This window comes from Passer domesticus, chromosome Z (genome assembly GCF_036417665.1).
Source record: "Passer domesticus isolate bPasDom1 chromosome Z, bPasDom1.hap1, whole genome shotgun sequence".
Lineage (NCBI taxonomy): Eukaryota > Metazoa > Chordata > Aves > Passeriformes > Passeridae > Passer > Passer domesticus.
In genome coordinates this window covers 36726972-36744506 of record NC_087512.1, presented here as the reverse complement: position 1 = coordinate 36744506, position 17535 = coordinate 36726972, and the positions used below count along the sequence as shown (strand labels likewise).

General features: G+C 40.5%; 1 protein-coding gene and 1 long non-coding RNA gene across 5 annotated transcripts in view; both read right to left on the bottom strand.

Annotated features, from left to right (window-relative positions):
* The window catches only part of LOC135289517 (transducin-like enhancer protein 4), a 97936-nt gene that overhangs the window by 30021 nt on the left and 50380 nt on the right, over window positions 1-17535 (bottom strand). For 3 of the 4 annotated variants that reach the window (XM_064403186.1, XM_064403184.1, XM_064403187.1), the window contains 2 exons: window positions 13420-13624; window positions 13000-13016 (listed from right to left, as the gene is read on the bottom strand). In XM_064403186.1, the coding sequence (XP_064259256.1) occupies window positions 13000-13016; window positions 13420-13624 (222 nt within the window). The remainder of the gene's footprint in view (window positions 1-12999; window positions 13017-13419; window positions 13625-17535) is intronic. The other variant, XM_064403185.1, reaches the window with a different exon arrangement.
* On the bottom strand, window positions 5277-7127 carry LOC135289519 (uncharacterized). The gene is made up of 3 exons (XR_010352275.1): window positions 7097-7127; window positions 6593-6712; window positions 5277-5658 (listed from the first exon to the last, which is right to left on the bottom strand). It is a non-coding gene; the product is annotated as an uncharacterized LOC135289519 (long non-coding RNA).

The following is a 17535-nucleotide window of genomic DNA, read 5'->3' as shown; positions in this document are numbered from 1 at the left end:
CATCTTACAGAAGGACAGCCGCTTCCCCCCTGTGCTCAATCATTCCAGTCACACTATGTTGTCCAGTAACCTGCATTGATAATTCCTCATGAATAAAATGCCAACATTATCATCCACAGCTATGTTGTTGACATGCATTTGTTATTTCACTAAAAATACCATTAATTTTCTGGCTTCACAACAGCTGAGCTACTCCCCATTTGAATATACAAAAGAGTATTTTGTTTAAACCAAATTAAAAATGTTCCAGTAAATGACTTCAATTTTGCTGGCTATACTACTTAGTGTATACCGCTCTATTTAAGCCTCTGTTTCCTCATCTCTAGCCCTTCTACACCCCCGTCCTTTTCTCTCTGGTTTGTTTTTTTTTCTCCCCTTCCCTTTATATACTTAATCCTTTCATTTCAGGAACTGGATTTTCCCAGCAAGACATCCAGTCAGAGAGAGCTTCAAAAACATAGTGCCAAGGAGTTAAGGCAATGGTGAAATTGCCTCTGCTCTGTTTTTATTCACCTGATTGCCAAAAAGTATTTATCAGTAAGGAAAGAAAGGGAAAGGGGAGGGAAAAGCACATAAATGCTGAATACACCTTCCGTTACCCATCCAGACAAAGTGCCGACATTCGCCATTTAAGTTGGAATGAATACCACCATTTCTGCCAAGCCCTCCTGGCATCTCACCACTTTATTTGTTCCCATTTGTATCTAATGCTTTTGTCAACAGTTCAACAAAAGTCAAAGCAAACAACCCACTACAAACACTGAGGGTAACAGCAACAAGCATGAATCCTTCACAATTATCCAGCCCAGCTGCTCAGTGCCTGTCCAGACTGCTTTCATTTACAACAGTGTCAACAAAAGGCTGAAACCCAATAACTAGGTGGGTCAATACTACCACTGTAAAGCCTCCAGAGAAGAAAATGCTGTTCTGCTGCTTAACTGCTTCAGCAAACATGCAGAATAATTCAGTTAGATAGACAAGTGCTTGCCTAATCATTTGTTGTGTGAATTATTCAAGGCTTTCCCTTCAAACTGCTAAATGATGGCTCTTCAAATATTTCCATGGAACCACCAGATGTCCTACAGGAGAAAAGGGAACATAAGGCACATTGTGACGTAAGAGAGGGCAATGGTAACCCGTGATCCTGAAAAGCATTAATGTTTAGAGGAAACGCCTTCTTACACCTTGCTTCTGGTATAAAGAACACACAGCTTTTAACATACAAGTGTTAGGCATGCATCAATTTACTAGCTGCTTGATCTCTATGCAGCATAATCAAGGTTGTGTACAATTTTTCTTCCTATTTTTCATGTGAATTGTAGAAGAGTTCTCTCCAGAGAGTTTGTAAAGTGTAGGTAAAAATAAGCACAGCAGCTAGTCAGGTAAATGCAGAGAGGAAACATGCATTTATTCCCACATATCTCTCTTCCTCCACTGCCCCCCATGTTCATTTGACACAAGCCAAATGCTCACTCACCTTCTTCCCGAGGTTCCACACACCTGAACATAGGTTCATGTTTACAGTTTCAAAGAGCAGGACAAAGTAGTCTTACTGCGTAGAACCCCTTGCTATGCATTACATGTTTTACTTTAATCACCATTTAAGTATGGGAAACAGCCACCTTCAGATGTCTGCTTCCCTGACTTTGCTGGCTTTTGTCACAATTGCTCAATTACATGAACGTATTATTTTTAAACTTTTAGCAAACTTAAAGAAAATGGGCAAATTAGGTAACAAATGGTGCTTGTTTTGATTTTATCTCATTACTGGCAAGAACAACCCTGGATATGAACAAATGTTTTTCTAGGACCAGTTTACATACACATCACAGTGCAGTGTTGTATGTATCTTGGATATGTATCTTGAGCCAGAATACAATATCAAATACACTTATGAATATTTTATTTTTGACATCTACAGTAACAGTTGCGCACACTGAGTAACTAGTATTCCAGAGAGGATTCCTGGCAGTTTTAAGACTTAGAAAAAGAGTAAGAAAAATTCTCTCTGTATGTCAAATTAAAGAACATATTTTTGTTTTTATAATTAGAATCTGCAACATATTTTGTTTGCAAAACATGAGGCTTTGCAGTGATTGCACTGTAGCAATCTGGTGTTGTGTGTTGTCAACATGAGAGACTTCTTCTATCAAATAAAGTTTTCTTCCTCTTTCTGTTCAAAACAATCATGAAACATTTGTCTACTAAATAGCAGCAGCTCCACCACGCTGTGATCACCACAGCTGTTAGTACCCACTACAGCTCTACACTGCTTGGTGGGAAACTTCTGTTAGATTTACTATTAAAAATCAGGTTATTGCTATTTGCAGTACTAAGTTTGTTTGTTAGTATTAACAGGACTGTTACAGTCATTAGCAGAATTTGTAAAATTGCTTAAGGTTCACGGAGACCAAAGACACAACAGAGAGGGTAATGTAGAGAGATATTGTACAACAGAAAACAGCTGGTATCAAAAGAGCTGTGACTTGTGCAGATTAAATGCAACAAACCTCTGATGCTGGATACACTAGAAACAATCTGATACTGAATACCCTAGAAAGTATGGGAAAGAGAGATAACATCACAATTTTTGATGGTGTATCCTCTTCCTCATCCAGCAGAATGCGAAGAAGCATTGAAAAAATGGCACCCCCAGCCTTTGCCATAGGTGAAGGTAACACTGCTAACCAGAAAACCTTCATAAAGCACACCAGAGCCCTACAGGTCTGGAAAATAACTTTACTGCTTTCAAACTCCTGCAGTGCAATACAAAGCTTTTAGGCTACCCTAGATGGTGAGCACACACTACTTTTTCTAAGGGCAACAAACGGATCATGGACAGATACCTTTATGCTTAAGGTGGGGTCCCTTTGCTACTCTTCTGTCATTTATACATCCTGACATGGCACACAGAAAAATACTGTAATGCAAGGGAATGGCAGAAAAAGGTTTCTCTAACCTCACAATGTTTTCTGCAATTTATTTAAAAAATATTGGTTTTAAATTATTCAGACACTGAATTCTTCTCATAAACTGCATATTGGACAGCAAGGCTCATTACAAAATAGTAGTTGCAGATCATAGCACAAAACTTTTCTCAAAGCAGGGAAGAAAAGCAAAACATTAATTTCTTTCAGGGTTAAAATAAATTGCAGTTTTATATTTTTAAAAGAAATGGAGAGGCAAAACAGAAGCAAAGCATCAACAGATATGGCTTCAACAAATATATCAGGGAGAAAGGAGAAATATGTAAATACACAGGTACAATTACTACGAGCTAAATACAACAATTTCCTAATGCCTGGTATTGGAAGATCACAAGACAAAGCATTATATTATTTAGGTCAGCCCTGGCTTTTCAACTCAATGTAACTAGTGATTTCTATACAGTCAGTCCACTTTGTAAATATAATAAAAAGAGAAAAGGACTCAACAATACTCTGTCATAGCTGAAGAGTTTTATGTTGTGTGTGGTCTGTGCCAAACACAAACCACACACATCTGCGGAAAACCCTTCTGGGGGACGCTGTAATTGGGAGACACCTCTCCTGGCCTTTTTTCCATATGCCTGCACCGCACATCTGCAGAACATGCCAGTCTGACAAAGCACGACCCTGCCAGCAAAATCAGTGTTATTGTTTATTTTTATTAATTTGCTATTTTTTATTTTGTCAAGATTAATATAGCAAAGAAAATACTGTACGCCCTCTTTCAAACAATAGAGTGGCTTGAAATATGCCAGCTTCTCTGTATGGTAAATCTATGGTAGACAGCTCACCCAGTTAATGCAAAAAAGGAACAACCCATGTTGAATCTTTTCCTTCTCCTACCCCTCCGCCCCACTTACTCATAAGTATGCATTAAGAACACTCCCACAGCTGTATTCACTGCCTCTTGAGTGGCAGAAAAACAGAGGTGCAGCTGTGTCAACTAATATTCGTATGCAAACAAGTAGCACTGGACTGGCTTCTATACCTCACTTAAAAGCTGTTTGGTACTCTTTGTTAAGTTTGCAGACCAAAAAGAAGTGATACAGAATAATCCACTGTCCTTTTAAAGCAATTAGCAGATTTAAGTGGCATTTCACTTCCAATACTTCATTAAAACACTGCCTGCATCCAGCAATTGCTGATGATAAAACATTTACAGTGTTCCCCCTACAGTCCTCCCTGAGACCTGGTGGAAAGCTGGGGCAAGCCCTGAGCTGGCAGCCAGCAGTCAGAGCCAGCAGCCAGCACAGCTTCTGGAACCAGCTGTGGAACCTGTACCGTGGTGCACCGCAGCAGGGGTGAGGGTGGCAGAAGGGAAGAGAACAGCCGGCACCTAACAGGGAACTGATAGGAAGTCAATAACCCCTGTGCTAGTGGTCTCCATAATTCCTTCAGGAGGCAATGGAAAATACCATCTCCAGGATTTGCATCTCTTAAGCATGATTGTGGCTGGGTCTCTTGCCGGGTCAGCTGCTTCATTGCTGACTTTTGCTACACGTCTCTGTTTTACGATTTCTGTGAGACTTTCTAGCCCTCAAGTTCTGTTTCTTCTACAGTCTTGTGACAGTGAAGCACACAAGTGATGAAGTCCAGTAAAAATTTCGTGCGGACACAAGACTGTACTTCAATTTTCCTCTTGGATCACTTTTTCATGTAAGACCAACAAGCCAAACAATACCTCAGCTTAGGAAAATTACATTTTAAATTTCTTCCCCCAATGCACCCAAACGCAAGTTAACAGCATCCCAGAAAAAAGTGACATCAAGCTGAATTCCTTCAATCCCTTCATTGTTGGAAGCACTGCTGGGGAAGGACCTGGCTCTGGCTCCTCTGCCAGGAGCTTGGGGCATCCCTCGGGTACCCTCCAGCTCTAGCCCTGTTGCTACCAGCCAGCACAGCTCCACTGGTGCCAAGGAAAGAACAAACTAAAAAAGATTAATTCGCAGATGTTCATGCATTTCACACACAGGGTGCCCTGTGGTCTGTTGCCAGGGCAACGGGAGACCACCAGCGCGCGCTTTATTGGCTTTATGAAGTGCGTCTCGGGGGCTATAGTCCGAGAAATGCTGCATGATAATCTTCAGGCTTTTCAGAAGCCTTGTTTTGTGTTTATCCACATTTAACCCTCTGAGTGTTATTAAGAGCACCACTATGTCTGACATGACAAGGAACGCAGAGACTGGATGCGAGGAGACAAACACATCATCTCCATTTCCAGCCCAGAGACCCTGGAAAGCATGTCCTCAGCACCTGCCCCCACCTGCCCTGCACTGAAGTTTTCACCCACAGTCTGGAGGTAAGCTGGCAGGTAAGCTGTTGTAAGGCAGACCTCAGTACAGCCATGTCTGGGGACAAAACTGACATCAGAAAGTGCAGATGCAACAGAAGTGTCATACTAGACTAACAGATAAGTGATGGAAAGCATGTTTTCTCAGTAACTTCAAAAGAAGATTAAAAAGAATCAAAACCATTTCACCAACTTCTAGACAAACGACACATGAAAAACCACACTTTTAATTGGAACCCCAATACATAACACCAGCAAACCACCCATGCCAAAACCTTTACCAAAATTTATAAATTCACATAGAGCACTTCCCTTCCTCTCCTTACTCCAGGCCAGTGTCAGGTGTCTCCCTTAGCTGTCCTCTCATCAGCCAAGGCAGGGCTGCAGATGGGAGGGGCAGGAGGGAACAGGGGTTAAAATCACAAATGACACAACACCCCAAGCAGCAGCAGCAGCCACCACTGACATCAAGCGCTAATCCAGCAGGAGAAGAGAGGCAGAAAGCAAGGGTGGCAGAAGGGATCAGTGGAAGAAACGGCTTGCATTCAGACTTGCAGGAGAAAGAGCATGCAGAGACAATCATTTCCTGGGAAAAGCTAAAGCCTAACGAGAATTTACTCTGCCTCCTTTATTCAGACAACCAACCCCTTTGTGGCAGGGGCTTCCTGACTGACAGGAACCCAGGGCTCTTTAATGGGATTTCCATATTATTTCCAACACCTGCCTATAAGTTATTTGTTTACATTGAAGAAGGCGAGATTCTCAAATCAGGCATCTGCTTCTGGTTCAGGCATATTTTAGGAAACCATGTAGAAAGAAGCTTTGTTGCTATGGAGACATTTTTATTTTCTTCCCTTAGTTGGATGAAAAACATTAGCATTTCCAATTTTTTGTTCTTCAAAAGGCCAAATGTCGCCTAACAAAAGACAGAACTTTTCAAATTGCTATGCAGAATAGGCTAATCAAGCTTTAGATATTTAATTAATTATTCAACTCAATTAGTGCTGTACCAAAGAGAGGCAGGAAACAGTGCAATTTTCCTGCAAACTTCCCTCAATGGCCAATTCCTGCTGGCCGGTCTAATTGCTTTTTCCCTCAAAGCACAGCTAAAACTTTGTAGTTCATGTTGCACTCAACAATCTTGAATAACAACTTGCGTATCAGTCAGACTACCCATTTCACTAAATTCATCATCTTGGACTAGGAATGTGTTCCTTTCCCAGTGCCAGAAAACAAATACGAAGAGCCATACAAATATACTATTAGCATTCAGTGACTTCACCCATATGACAGAAACTTCCAATGCATGTCATACATGTCACTGAATCCAGAAGGCGCACTCCTTCCGTCCGTTTAGTAGATAATCTGCATGCCCAAGGAATCCGTTGAATCATGTAAAAATAAGGGATGTTTCAAGTTACTTTGGACCTGAGGGCTTTAATGAGAAAATCAAAATGTTAGATGTTCAAAAAAAAAAAACAAACCCAAAAAAAGGAAAAAAATCACAGCAACCAACAGAAATCTGTAAGTCAAAAACCTAGTCTTTGTCCCACTTTTGACAAAAATTGATACGTTTATTTTTTCCCATTACATTGACAAACATCTATGTAACTTGACCTCTAAATGTGTTCCTCATTCCAATTCATCCACCATGAGTAAACTAGTGTAAGACATGAATTCCAGCATGTAAAGTACGATTTTAATTTCATGCTTACAATGCTTGAAGAGATAGAATAAACAAATTAATTTCCTGCCTTTACTTCTCTTCTCCCAGTTATTATATTGTCAAAGTCTTTGCACTGGAGACCTTTCCACCCACCTCCTCATTCCAGCAAACTTCCTCTTCCTACTCTATGATGTGAAATCATAATCCTGTGTTATCAACATCACAGTCTGTTGCCATGGAAATAATTAGACATGACTGCTCAGGTTAGAAATTACAGTCCATGTATGTATTTGCCTTCTGGGTGAAGAGAGCATCTGGAGAGAGAATATTTGAGTTACCCTACATCACCAAGTGGCAATACAAAAGTTTGACAGTGGGATGCACTACAGGGATTTGACCAAATGTGAGCACACCACTGAGTAAAAATCACCCTGTGGTAACATGCAGAAAGATGTAAGAAAGGAGGACAGTGTGCCATTAATAGACAGAAGTGGGTAGAAAGCTATTGGGTAAAAGAGGTGAAGCCATCAAAACTAGCAGAAGCAGCTAATTCTTTGATGCCAGTATATATGCTGTCACTTTCATATGAATATGAGTACTCTACACTAAATTAAACTTCCCAGATGACCTCCTGAAAAAGACTAAAGATGTGATACTGCATGAATGAAAGAAATTTAAAGCTCAGTTGGGGCGGGGAGGAGAAAAGAAGAAAAAAAACACAGCAGGGAGACACACACCTGAGGTTTAGTTTCATGTTCCTTTTAAAAACCACAAGGCTTGAATCACATACTACAAGTTTAGCCATGAAAATGTTATTAAGAAAAAAATGCAGTGCCAAAAAATAAGCTCCATAAGATAGACTGAGACAACAAACAGGACCTTGCTAATTAATATTTGTTCTGCTTCGGCAGACAGTTACTGGATGAGACTGCAACAAACAAGCATGTCTCACCCAATCACATCATTAATCCACTCACGTTCACCACCTGAGGACCAGCTATGCCCCTCAGATATTTATTCATCTGTTCCACAAACAAACAATTACAACACATTTTCTGGAATTAGGGCACCTGTTACATTCAGCACAGCTTACATGCCCAGAGGCAGATATCAATTAATACTGAAAAAAATTACTGTATCAGAAGCCAACAGAAGTTACTCGTCATTATTTGGTAATGCTACCCCCAAAACACCCACGAACATCAAAAACACACCTCTTTGCAGAGCAGTGTAGTTCAAATCCGCTCTGTTTAAAACTACCGCTTCATCATAGCAGAAAGCAAAATACATGCAATGCTTCATTCCTGAATGGCAAAATGTACAAGCAGAATCCATGATATCAGTCTGAAATCTCTGGATTTTAACAAGCCTGTCAAATGCTTTTTAGCTGAATGGTGATTAATTGGCCAAATAACAAAATTATCAGGAAATAAATTCTGCGAATTTCTTCAAGTTTGTAACAGGTAACCACTTTTTTTTGGCTTGTTTAATAGACACAATGCAGAGACATTTGGCAGGACACTCATGCCTCTAGACGAAGTCCCATTTAAAAGAAATCTGATAATTAGGGCAAAGTCCACAGAATACATAACAGCAGCTAATGTGGTGTTCCTCTATCAGCAGAACAAAGTCAGCAACATAAATTACATTTGGTAATATCCAGAAGTCTTACATTAGATGTTGGGGGATTTTTATTTTAAAGTATTTTATACTTTCCAGAAGTGCATTCACACAACTCCTCCAAGCATCAGGTTACTCACAGATTCAGGAGTGAGCAGCCTACTCACAACTAAATGAAAACAGGTCTAAACACTTAATAGTGGCTAACAGCTTGAGAAGCACTGGAGCACCTGCTACCACAAATGTAAATGCAATGTGCGAATTACATCCATCCACTTTCCCTGTATCGCCCACATGTGTAATTATTAGCTTTCACACAGATTAAGGCAAAAGTAATTTTATTTCTAAATTCACCTCAATTTGCCCTGACAGACTTCTCCCAATTCACCAGCATGTTGGCCAGAAGTCTACCCCAAAGCTCCATTTGATGCATTATTTCATATCTTTTCTTCTGAAATTCTTTTTTTTTCCCCCAGAGAATCTCAAACTAGCTCTTTTATTTCTGTCACAAGACTGCAATTTTCAATTATTGGCACTTGTTACTGCTGAAACAGATCAAAATGAAAAAAGGTTTCATCACCTTGGCAAGTCTCTGCCCCAAATAATTTTAAAATCAGATAAAGAAAAAACCCAACACCAAAAAACAACCCAAAGAAACAAACCAACCAACCCCAAAAGAAAGGCAACGCACAACAGGCATATAAAGAACAAGAGATCTACATTAGAAGTGATAAAAATTTACACACATTGGATCCTGTGTGTGAATCCACATGTTTCAGGAGACTCTGAGGTTCTTGAACAATCTGCTCAGGGACATCCAGGCTACCTCTGGCAGGCACACAGCCCAGCCAGCTTCTGGGAGCTCTTTCATTCCATTTGCTTCACTGAGAGTTATGGGAAGAGAGTGCCAGCAGTCCACCACTTTCTGTCAGGTGGAACTTTTTTACACAAGATGTTTCCACAGCTCCTCCAAAGAGAATGAATTAGAAAAGGAACTTTGTTAAGCACAAGAGAAACTTTTGCCACATTCGTCCAAGAGATGATACTGGGGCTGGAAAGAAGGATGTGCCTCCTGCACCAAGAGTTCTCAGAGGAGATGGAAAAAAACTTGTGCAATGTGCAAGAAAGAATCCACTTAAAACAATAATATTTTCCCTTTTTTTTTTCCTCTTGTAAAAAAAGAAGTTTAATGGCTTTGAAAAGGAGACACACCAAGTCCTCCATGAAAAGCTGTGCAGTTAACTGCAGAGCTGTTTGTCTTTCTGTCTAAACACATTATATTCCTTCAGAGCCCTTAAGCCAGGGCTGCACTTAGAGCACAGCCCGGGCACATGCCACCCTTCCCTTCCTTCTGTCCGCTCCACAGCCTTGCCATTGCACAAAGAGCACTCCCATGACCCAGTTTACTACATTTAGAATTTTCCCATACCTCAAACTTTGCAAAGAATTTGGAGGACTGGATCCAAGAAGAAATCAAAGAGCTCCCAAAGCTGCCCTTCTCCACAGAGCTTGCTGCGTCAATGCTGATCTATTATTTAGGAACAGTTCTCATGTTATCTGTAGTTGACTACTAAGTGTCAGCAGTGAACTACTCAGTCAGGGGAGGTGCTGGGCGGGATCAGGCATAACATGTCATGTCTGGTAGAGTGATGCAAACTTCCATTTCCCTGGCCTGAGCTACGAGAAGAGTCAGGACTGGCACAGCTAGAGACAGCAAGTTTCAGCAAGAAAACTGCTCAGCAAATCCAAAGCGATCTAAGTACTGGCAAGAAATGGGTCATTCCAAATTCATTTCTTTGTAGAAATGGGTACTGTACCTTTGTTATCTGAATTGCACACTAAAGCGTAAATTTACAATTCATGAGCTATTTTAAAATCCACCCTGCTTAATAATCTATATCAGCAAGAAAACACTTTAAAGTGTCTCTCACAATTAAACCCAGGCACAACCTTATATAAATCAAAATTTTGCTACCATATCAAAACGTTACACTGGGGCTGTATAACATTGCCCATATCCTCATTACATGCTACACTAATTACTACCAGCAGATTCAGAATTTTCTGCACATTAGAGGCTTTTAGAGGAGCTATAAAAAATTTCAGGCATCATTAATTTAAATTTGTATTGAAATTTCCTTTTGACAGATGGCCAAAAATTACTTACTATTTAGAGTACCAGAGCCTGCCTGTTTGCACATTGGAAGAGAAAAGGGAAAAATTAAAAGGAAGAAGGAAATTTATGTCACGTTCATCACCTGTTAAATGTTAAGGAGCATTATCCTGCATGAATAAATTATTTCATACAAGCACACAGACTCCAGCTGGTTCTGGCTGACAAAAACTGTCTCAAGTCACACGGCAGACAATCATAAAAAGCCTCTCTTAACCGGGAACCACTTAAGGGAGGAGGGATCGATTGAACAAGCAACTAACTGCTACTCTGGGCATCACTGAAAACATTTAAGGAAATTAGCAAACTATTTCACCTTGCAAAGCTGGCAGTAAGCCTCATAATGCTGACACACAACCTGAGCACCGTGCAAGACAAACATCTACTTATCATTTCAAAGCAAACTGCACAAAGTAGATGCCCTTCATTCCTTCTAGAAGCTGTATGAGTAATGGCACTTTTGAATCAATCTCAGAAAAAATCAGCCTTTTCAGTACAAATGCTCACCCTAATATCAATGCCAGCATAAACACCCCAACACCTCACAAATGTTACAGAAACATGACTAGTATATATTGTTCAGAAACAGTGAATGGCATATATCAGCAATTCTCCTCAGTCATTTTCTTGAATGAAATCATCATGGTTTCAGCTATAAAGATAAGCAAACTTACTCAAGAAACCACATGGGTTTGTGCTCTCACAGTTAGGTATCCCCCCCACTTGCATCTGTGAGTTTGAGTGCACGAAGAAGGAAATGGACTAAAATTATCTGTTCACATTGAAAACTGGGTTTTCTAGGGAAATCATCATTAATGTGTGCTCCCACCTTATTTCATTAAGCAGTATTAGCAGTTTCCAGTCCTTGTGACAAAGAGGCTGACAAGAAATCCAACAGGCTGTTGTCTTACGTCGGCAGATAGACAGCTTCAGTGCCTTTGCTGCTCACGGTGACAACTGACAGTTCCTGTCAGCTCCCGGTTGTTATGCAGAGCCATGTGTGTAACAGCAAAACTGACAACTATTGGCTCGGTTGCGCTTGGCTGGGACATGTTAGGAGTGCCAGTGGCAGAATGGGTGTGCTGGGACAGGCTGTGGGACACATTCCCCCTGTAGTTGCCAAAGAACCAAGGTGTCAGCTCTTGTGTCAGGCCTGGATGGACAGGTCTCTAGTGGGGGCAAAGCCTGTGCCCAGAACCATGCTTCTCCCAACACCATAAAGGGAACACTAGTAATATCTGCCTGACAACATCCTGCTGATCTTGTCTAATGCACACTAGACTCATGCTGTGAACATCTCTTCCATCACTTCCCCAACCCCAAGAATATATTATATCTTCCTAAAAAAAGCACCACTAGAAACTTGAAAAACTATTTCTAAGTGCTCCATGAGGTTGATACAGGTCTTGCCATTTCTAAGAGAAGCATATCTTTCTTTTCACACACAGCAGCACCTAATAAGGTTTGATCTTGTGTTTCTGAAAACTGCGCAAACTAGGAGAGCACACCCATCAAGGAAGAGGACAGGACATCTCTCCATCTGCAGCATTAAAACCCCAGGAGTCCCTGAAAGACCCTGATGGCTATCAGTATGGAAAAGGATGTATGTCACTGAATCATACTTGTATGACTGAATGCTCAAAATTATACAAGCTGCAAGGGATGTTATTACATCCACTTATGAACATCACCTTACACGGGATACAGATATGCTGCAGAGTCACTCAGAACCTGCAAATTATTTTTTGGAAAAGGAAGGCAGAATCCTCAGTGCAAGCTTCAGTACCACATTCATCAGGGTAGAGGGAAGGGCAGCTCACTCCGCTCCAACTACAGGACAGCAGGCAGCACTCTGTATCTCCCCCTGTGAGCAACAGAGCTCTCCTTCTTCAACTGCATTATAAGGAAATACCACAATTACAATATAGAGCATCCAAATGAATTTAGACTACTGGCTTATTCTGTCTGTCTGAAAAGCTTGGACACAGACCCTGAACAGACCTTTCTTTCCACCCAAGAACAGCCTTAACGCTTTTCCAGTAAATTCACTGGTCAGCATGTTGCCTGCAATCCTAGCTGCCCCACTACCAGCCATTGCCTAGATGTGACACACAGGCTATGCAGGGTGCTGCCAACCAACACAAGCATCACAATTCAGTTCCAGTTTGTGACTTTTTCCACACTCTGTGCCACGCTTCAGAAAAATGCAGTGTTCACACAGCTCTGTCGAGCTACCCTTTACACCCACGAAATGGAATCCTACCTTGATGGAGTCTCTGTCTGCATGCAGAGCAGCGCCCATGTGTAAGGAGGGGGAGTTATAGTGGCAGGGGATGGGCATGTGGGGGAAGAAAGAAAGAGAAAAATACTAGTTAGTTTACATAAAATTATACATTTATCATACTCCAAAGAAAGAATCCTGATGTCTGTTAAATAATATATTGCACAGATGTTAACTTTTCTGTACAGTTAATTATTAATGTGGTACAGCCAGATTTATAAAACTGGATTTCTAGCATTTGAACACAATTTCTGGCTACTACTAGATAACAAACACTGAAGTAATTAGCTAGGAACTCTTCTGAAAATTGCTCCTCCCTCCCCACCTTTGCTTGCTTTAAACAGGGGAATTTAAAGAAAGAAGAAGGAAACCAAAGCCAAACACTCTTCTGGCAGTGCCTACCTCTTTGGTGATCATTATCATGGTGCTTCTTCTCGTCTTTAATTGGGAGGTGGGACTGCCCCCCCAGCGCACTGGAGAGCGCCAGGAGACCAGCACTGCTGCCAATGGGTGGGATGGCTGGAGGCTGCAGGCCTGAGGGGTGCGGAGTGAGTGGCACAGGAAGACCATGTCCATGTGACAAGTGCTGGGCTTGGAGTTGTTGCTGCTGTGAAAAACAAAAGCCAGATATTGAATTTGTTCAGGGAGCTGGGGATTATCTAATTGATCACCTGCATCAACCGTGACTGATCAGATCTATCAATGCATCTGATCGATCCAAGATATCAATGCTCACAAACATTGTGGTGCCTTAAAAATGTCCAGATGTTTGGACACAACATTTGGTAAAACTCAGACTGAACTGGAAAACAACAACAACAAAAATTAAAAAAAAAAAAAAAAAAAAAAAAAAAAAAAAAAAAAAAAAAAAAAAAGAAAACGAATGTTACCATTTTGGTGATTTTTTTATTTTTTGACAGAAGTATTATGCTTTTCTCTTTCTAGTAGAAACGCACCATGTACACATCTAATCAAAACATACAAAACATACGTAACTGCACAAGCAGTTATATAATGAAAAAAAAGCTGAAAATTGAGAAAATTAGTGTTAAACAGTTCTCCCAGCGCTACTGCACAGCATGCAGTGAAAGTTAATTTGAAAGAGAAAACCTGAATTAACAATCCAGAAAAGGAAACTGGTTGCAGCCACCGTTTTAAGCCCTTTAAGTGTCCTCAGCGGTACTTGAGCAAATTACTAAAGAAAATCTAATGTAGCAAGGCTTGGGTCCTCCTGTAGGCTTGCTCAATAATGCTGAAATAATTGGGCACTCTGTGCACGTTTAGTGATGCTCGAATGAAAAGCTAGAGGCCTGCCCTTGTACTCTTCTCTAGCTGCTGACTCTGTGTTGTGACAGGTTTATTTGAGTGGGACTGTGATGCATGCACCAGTAACTGCACTGACAAGAGTTTAAAGTCATTTTTACCAGTACACTGGCAACACATAGAGAAAGCCCTTGAGAGGTTCGAATTGGAGTGCTTGACCTCAACCAGGGCTGCATCAAGCTCTGTGCTATACTAACCAATGTCGGGTAGACAGACTGTTGCTATTTGTTGGAAAGGCAGCGGAAAAAAACCCTGACAAATCAACAACAAAAACCAAACAGGTGAAAAAGTTTAGTTTAATATATCCCAAGAGAGATCTCTTCAGGTTTAAGACTTACACACTAACCATCCAACTAATTCCTGTTCATAGAAAAGCCAGTTTACCCTGGAATTTTCATTTTCAAGCAGTTATTGCTCAGGACAAGTCAAATCCTAAGTCTTCTAGGATTGTTCTCTCCCACTCGCATATCTGTACACTGGACTTTAGAAGAAACAAAAACTTAACTTGCTTTGTATAAAACCATTCCACTTAAAACTTCTAAGACTTACTTATATAAGAGTGAGCTGAAAGCAAAAGGATGCAAGTCACAGCACACTAGATAATCCTTGCAGCACACTTTACACAGAACTCCCTTGACACCCCACCCTGAAAGTACAGATCTTTCTCTACCGCTTGGAAATAAACCTCATGCAGCGGAATCAGACTGGCAGTGGCATGCACACATCACCTAATCCAGACCAGTACTAGAGAAAATAGGGCAATGACCTACAAGAAAGCTATCGGGGAATAAAAATACAGAAGAGGGTGGGAGGCAGACACCAGAATCAAAACCAAACAACAAAAACCCAAAAAGAACATTCTTCCAAATGGAAGAAGAAGGAAAGGGTGAATCTTTTTCCTGCTTGCAAACCCATGTCATTCCAGCAGTTGTTCCTTCTTGCAGAACGCATCAAACCCTTTTTGCTTGCTTGATGCTTTTATGGCAGTATGCTTCATTCTTCAGAATATTAAACTAACTACAATGAAACAAAGCAAGAGAAAATGGTGTATTGTTTAGCTTCAGGGTTTGAATGGGGCTGCCTTACAACAACCTGGAATGCCTGACTTGGGGAGGGAGGAGAAGAATAAGCAAAAGAAAAGGGATGAACGGAATAATCTGTGTTCTGCTACCTGGTTTTGAGCAAGGAATTTCCTATTCCTATTTGATAATGTGCTACAAACCACAGTATGAAGACCTCTGTCTGAATCTGCCCGTGGCTTAAAGTAAAGACTTTGAAAAGAGCCTGAGAATATCAACAGTGAGCTTTCTCCTTGTTAACTCTTATACTGTCAACTGAAGAGGAACATTCATTACACTCTACTGTACAGTCCATACAGATCTGCCAACTGACCTTCCCAATCTGCATAATATGACCTCCTCTATTGACATAGGATGGTTTCCAAAGAGCTGGAAGAAAACCGCGCTGTGAACGTAATACCCATTTTTACTTCTCTTTGATAGGAATCTCTCTACATAGCTCAGCAAGACAACAGCACAGACTGAAGCTTGGATGTACTGAATATCATTAATGACTCAGACATAATATGGTGTTTAAGAGTAGCAGCCTAGCAGCTTGAGATCACCCAGAACAGCTGGACTGCGCCAGTCCCTCCTGCCTAAGAATCAAAGTGTTTTCACTGCAAGATGAATTGCAGAGAGCTCTGAAAATAACTGCAGAGAGTGGGGAATTAAAAAACCTAACCCAGAGCCTTTCTGCCATAGAGAACTTTTCTGAAGAGACCAAGTTCTTACATTAGAAGTAATGGGAACCTGAAATCTGGTAAGAACATGGCCTCAGAAGTGAAGTGTCACTCACTGATGCAGCAGAATTTCAGTGTCATTAAGTCACTTTGTAACAGCAGAAAGAAAATGCTTTGGTATGAAAACTAGACTGCAAAATAAGTCTAAGCTAACACTCAAAATTTCAGCATAGCACCACATCCTATGCCACACAAGCATAATACTGCTGCATACTGTTAGATGGGGTGGGAGTAAAACTTCAACAGACAGAGGATCGTGGACTAGGACTGTATTGGCATGGGAAAGACTATGACCTCCTCCAATAAAAGGAGCAATGCTGAACACCAAAAATGAGGCACTGGTCCAAAACCAGAAAGGAAGCAAATTCAAGTGAAACACTTGGTAGGCTTTTGCTCTCAAAATATATAAGTGGAAAATAAAATAAAGGTATATAATCACTTATAATTAATAATGCTGTTTGCTAATAGGCTTAGTCAAGAAGGTAAAGATGAAGTGACATCTCTGTCATTTCCTATTACTGTATTCAAATACCCACAACGACAACCTGACTTTTGTTTTTCCCTTGCTTATGGACATCACTGGTGAGCATCAGGTGACCTACATGCAGCTTTCTTTGAATGGAAAGTTATAGAATAATGAGCAATTCCTTAGCCCACTGGGCATGAGATTAATGCTACCAAGTGGTAAAAAAAGGGTGATCTCCTCTAGTCATCAAAATGCCAAAATTATGGAGACGTAAGTATGGAGATAGTTACTCCATACAAAGAAACATTCCACTATGAAAAAAGTTCACACTTGTTTCTGCCTGTAGCATGAATTTAGATCATAAAACCTGACCCAATTTAAAAACTTGCAAGGAAAGCCTGAATGAGCCAACTGAGCAACTACATAATTTTTTTGAAGTTGCTGTAATGCCTTCTCTTCCCCTTCTCCATCTTCTCTGTAATTTTTTATCTTTGGTCATGTTATTTATGAACTCCTAGCATGTGGTTAACTTCAGACAATCCCATCACAGTTGACTACAGGATGCATAAAGTCAAGCATACATCTTCAGCATTAATGCATAATAGGTGAAAACTTGGAAAGGCAGACTTTATGATGCTGTAAATTTTCTGGAATTATTTGAAGATAAAAACATCAACAGTTACTAGGAAGAAATATACCCTATGGAATTACAAAATAGATTGCAATGTTTTTAAGGAGCATTCAACACACAAACAAAATATAAGAGCACAGGGTAAACACAGCAATCAGAAAGAAGCCAAAAAAGAAGACTGCATTCTTTTTAGTAATAAGTTTAGGGAGATGGTAATTTAAATCAGCTGAGTAGTAAAAACTGAAGTAAAGCTTTCAAAACACATTATCGCACGTCAAATAAAGATAACATCTGGCT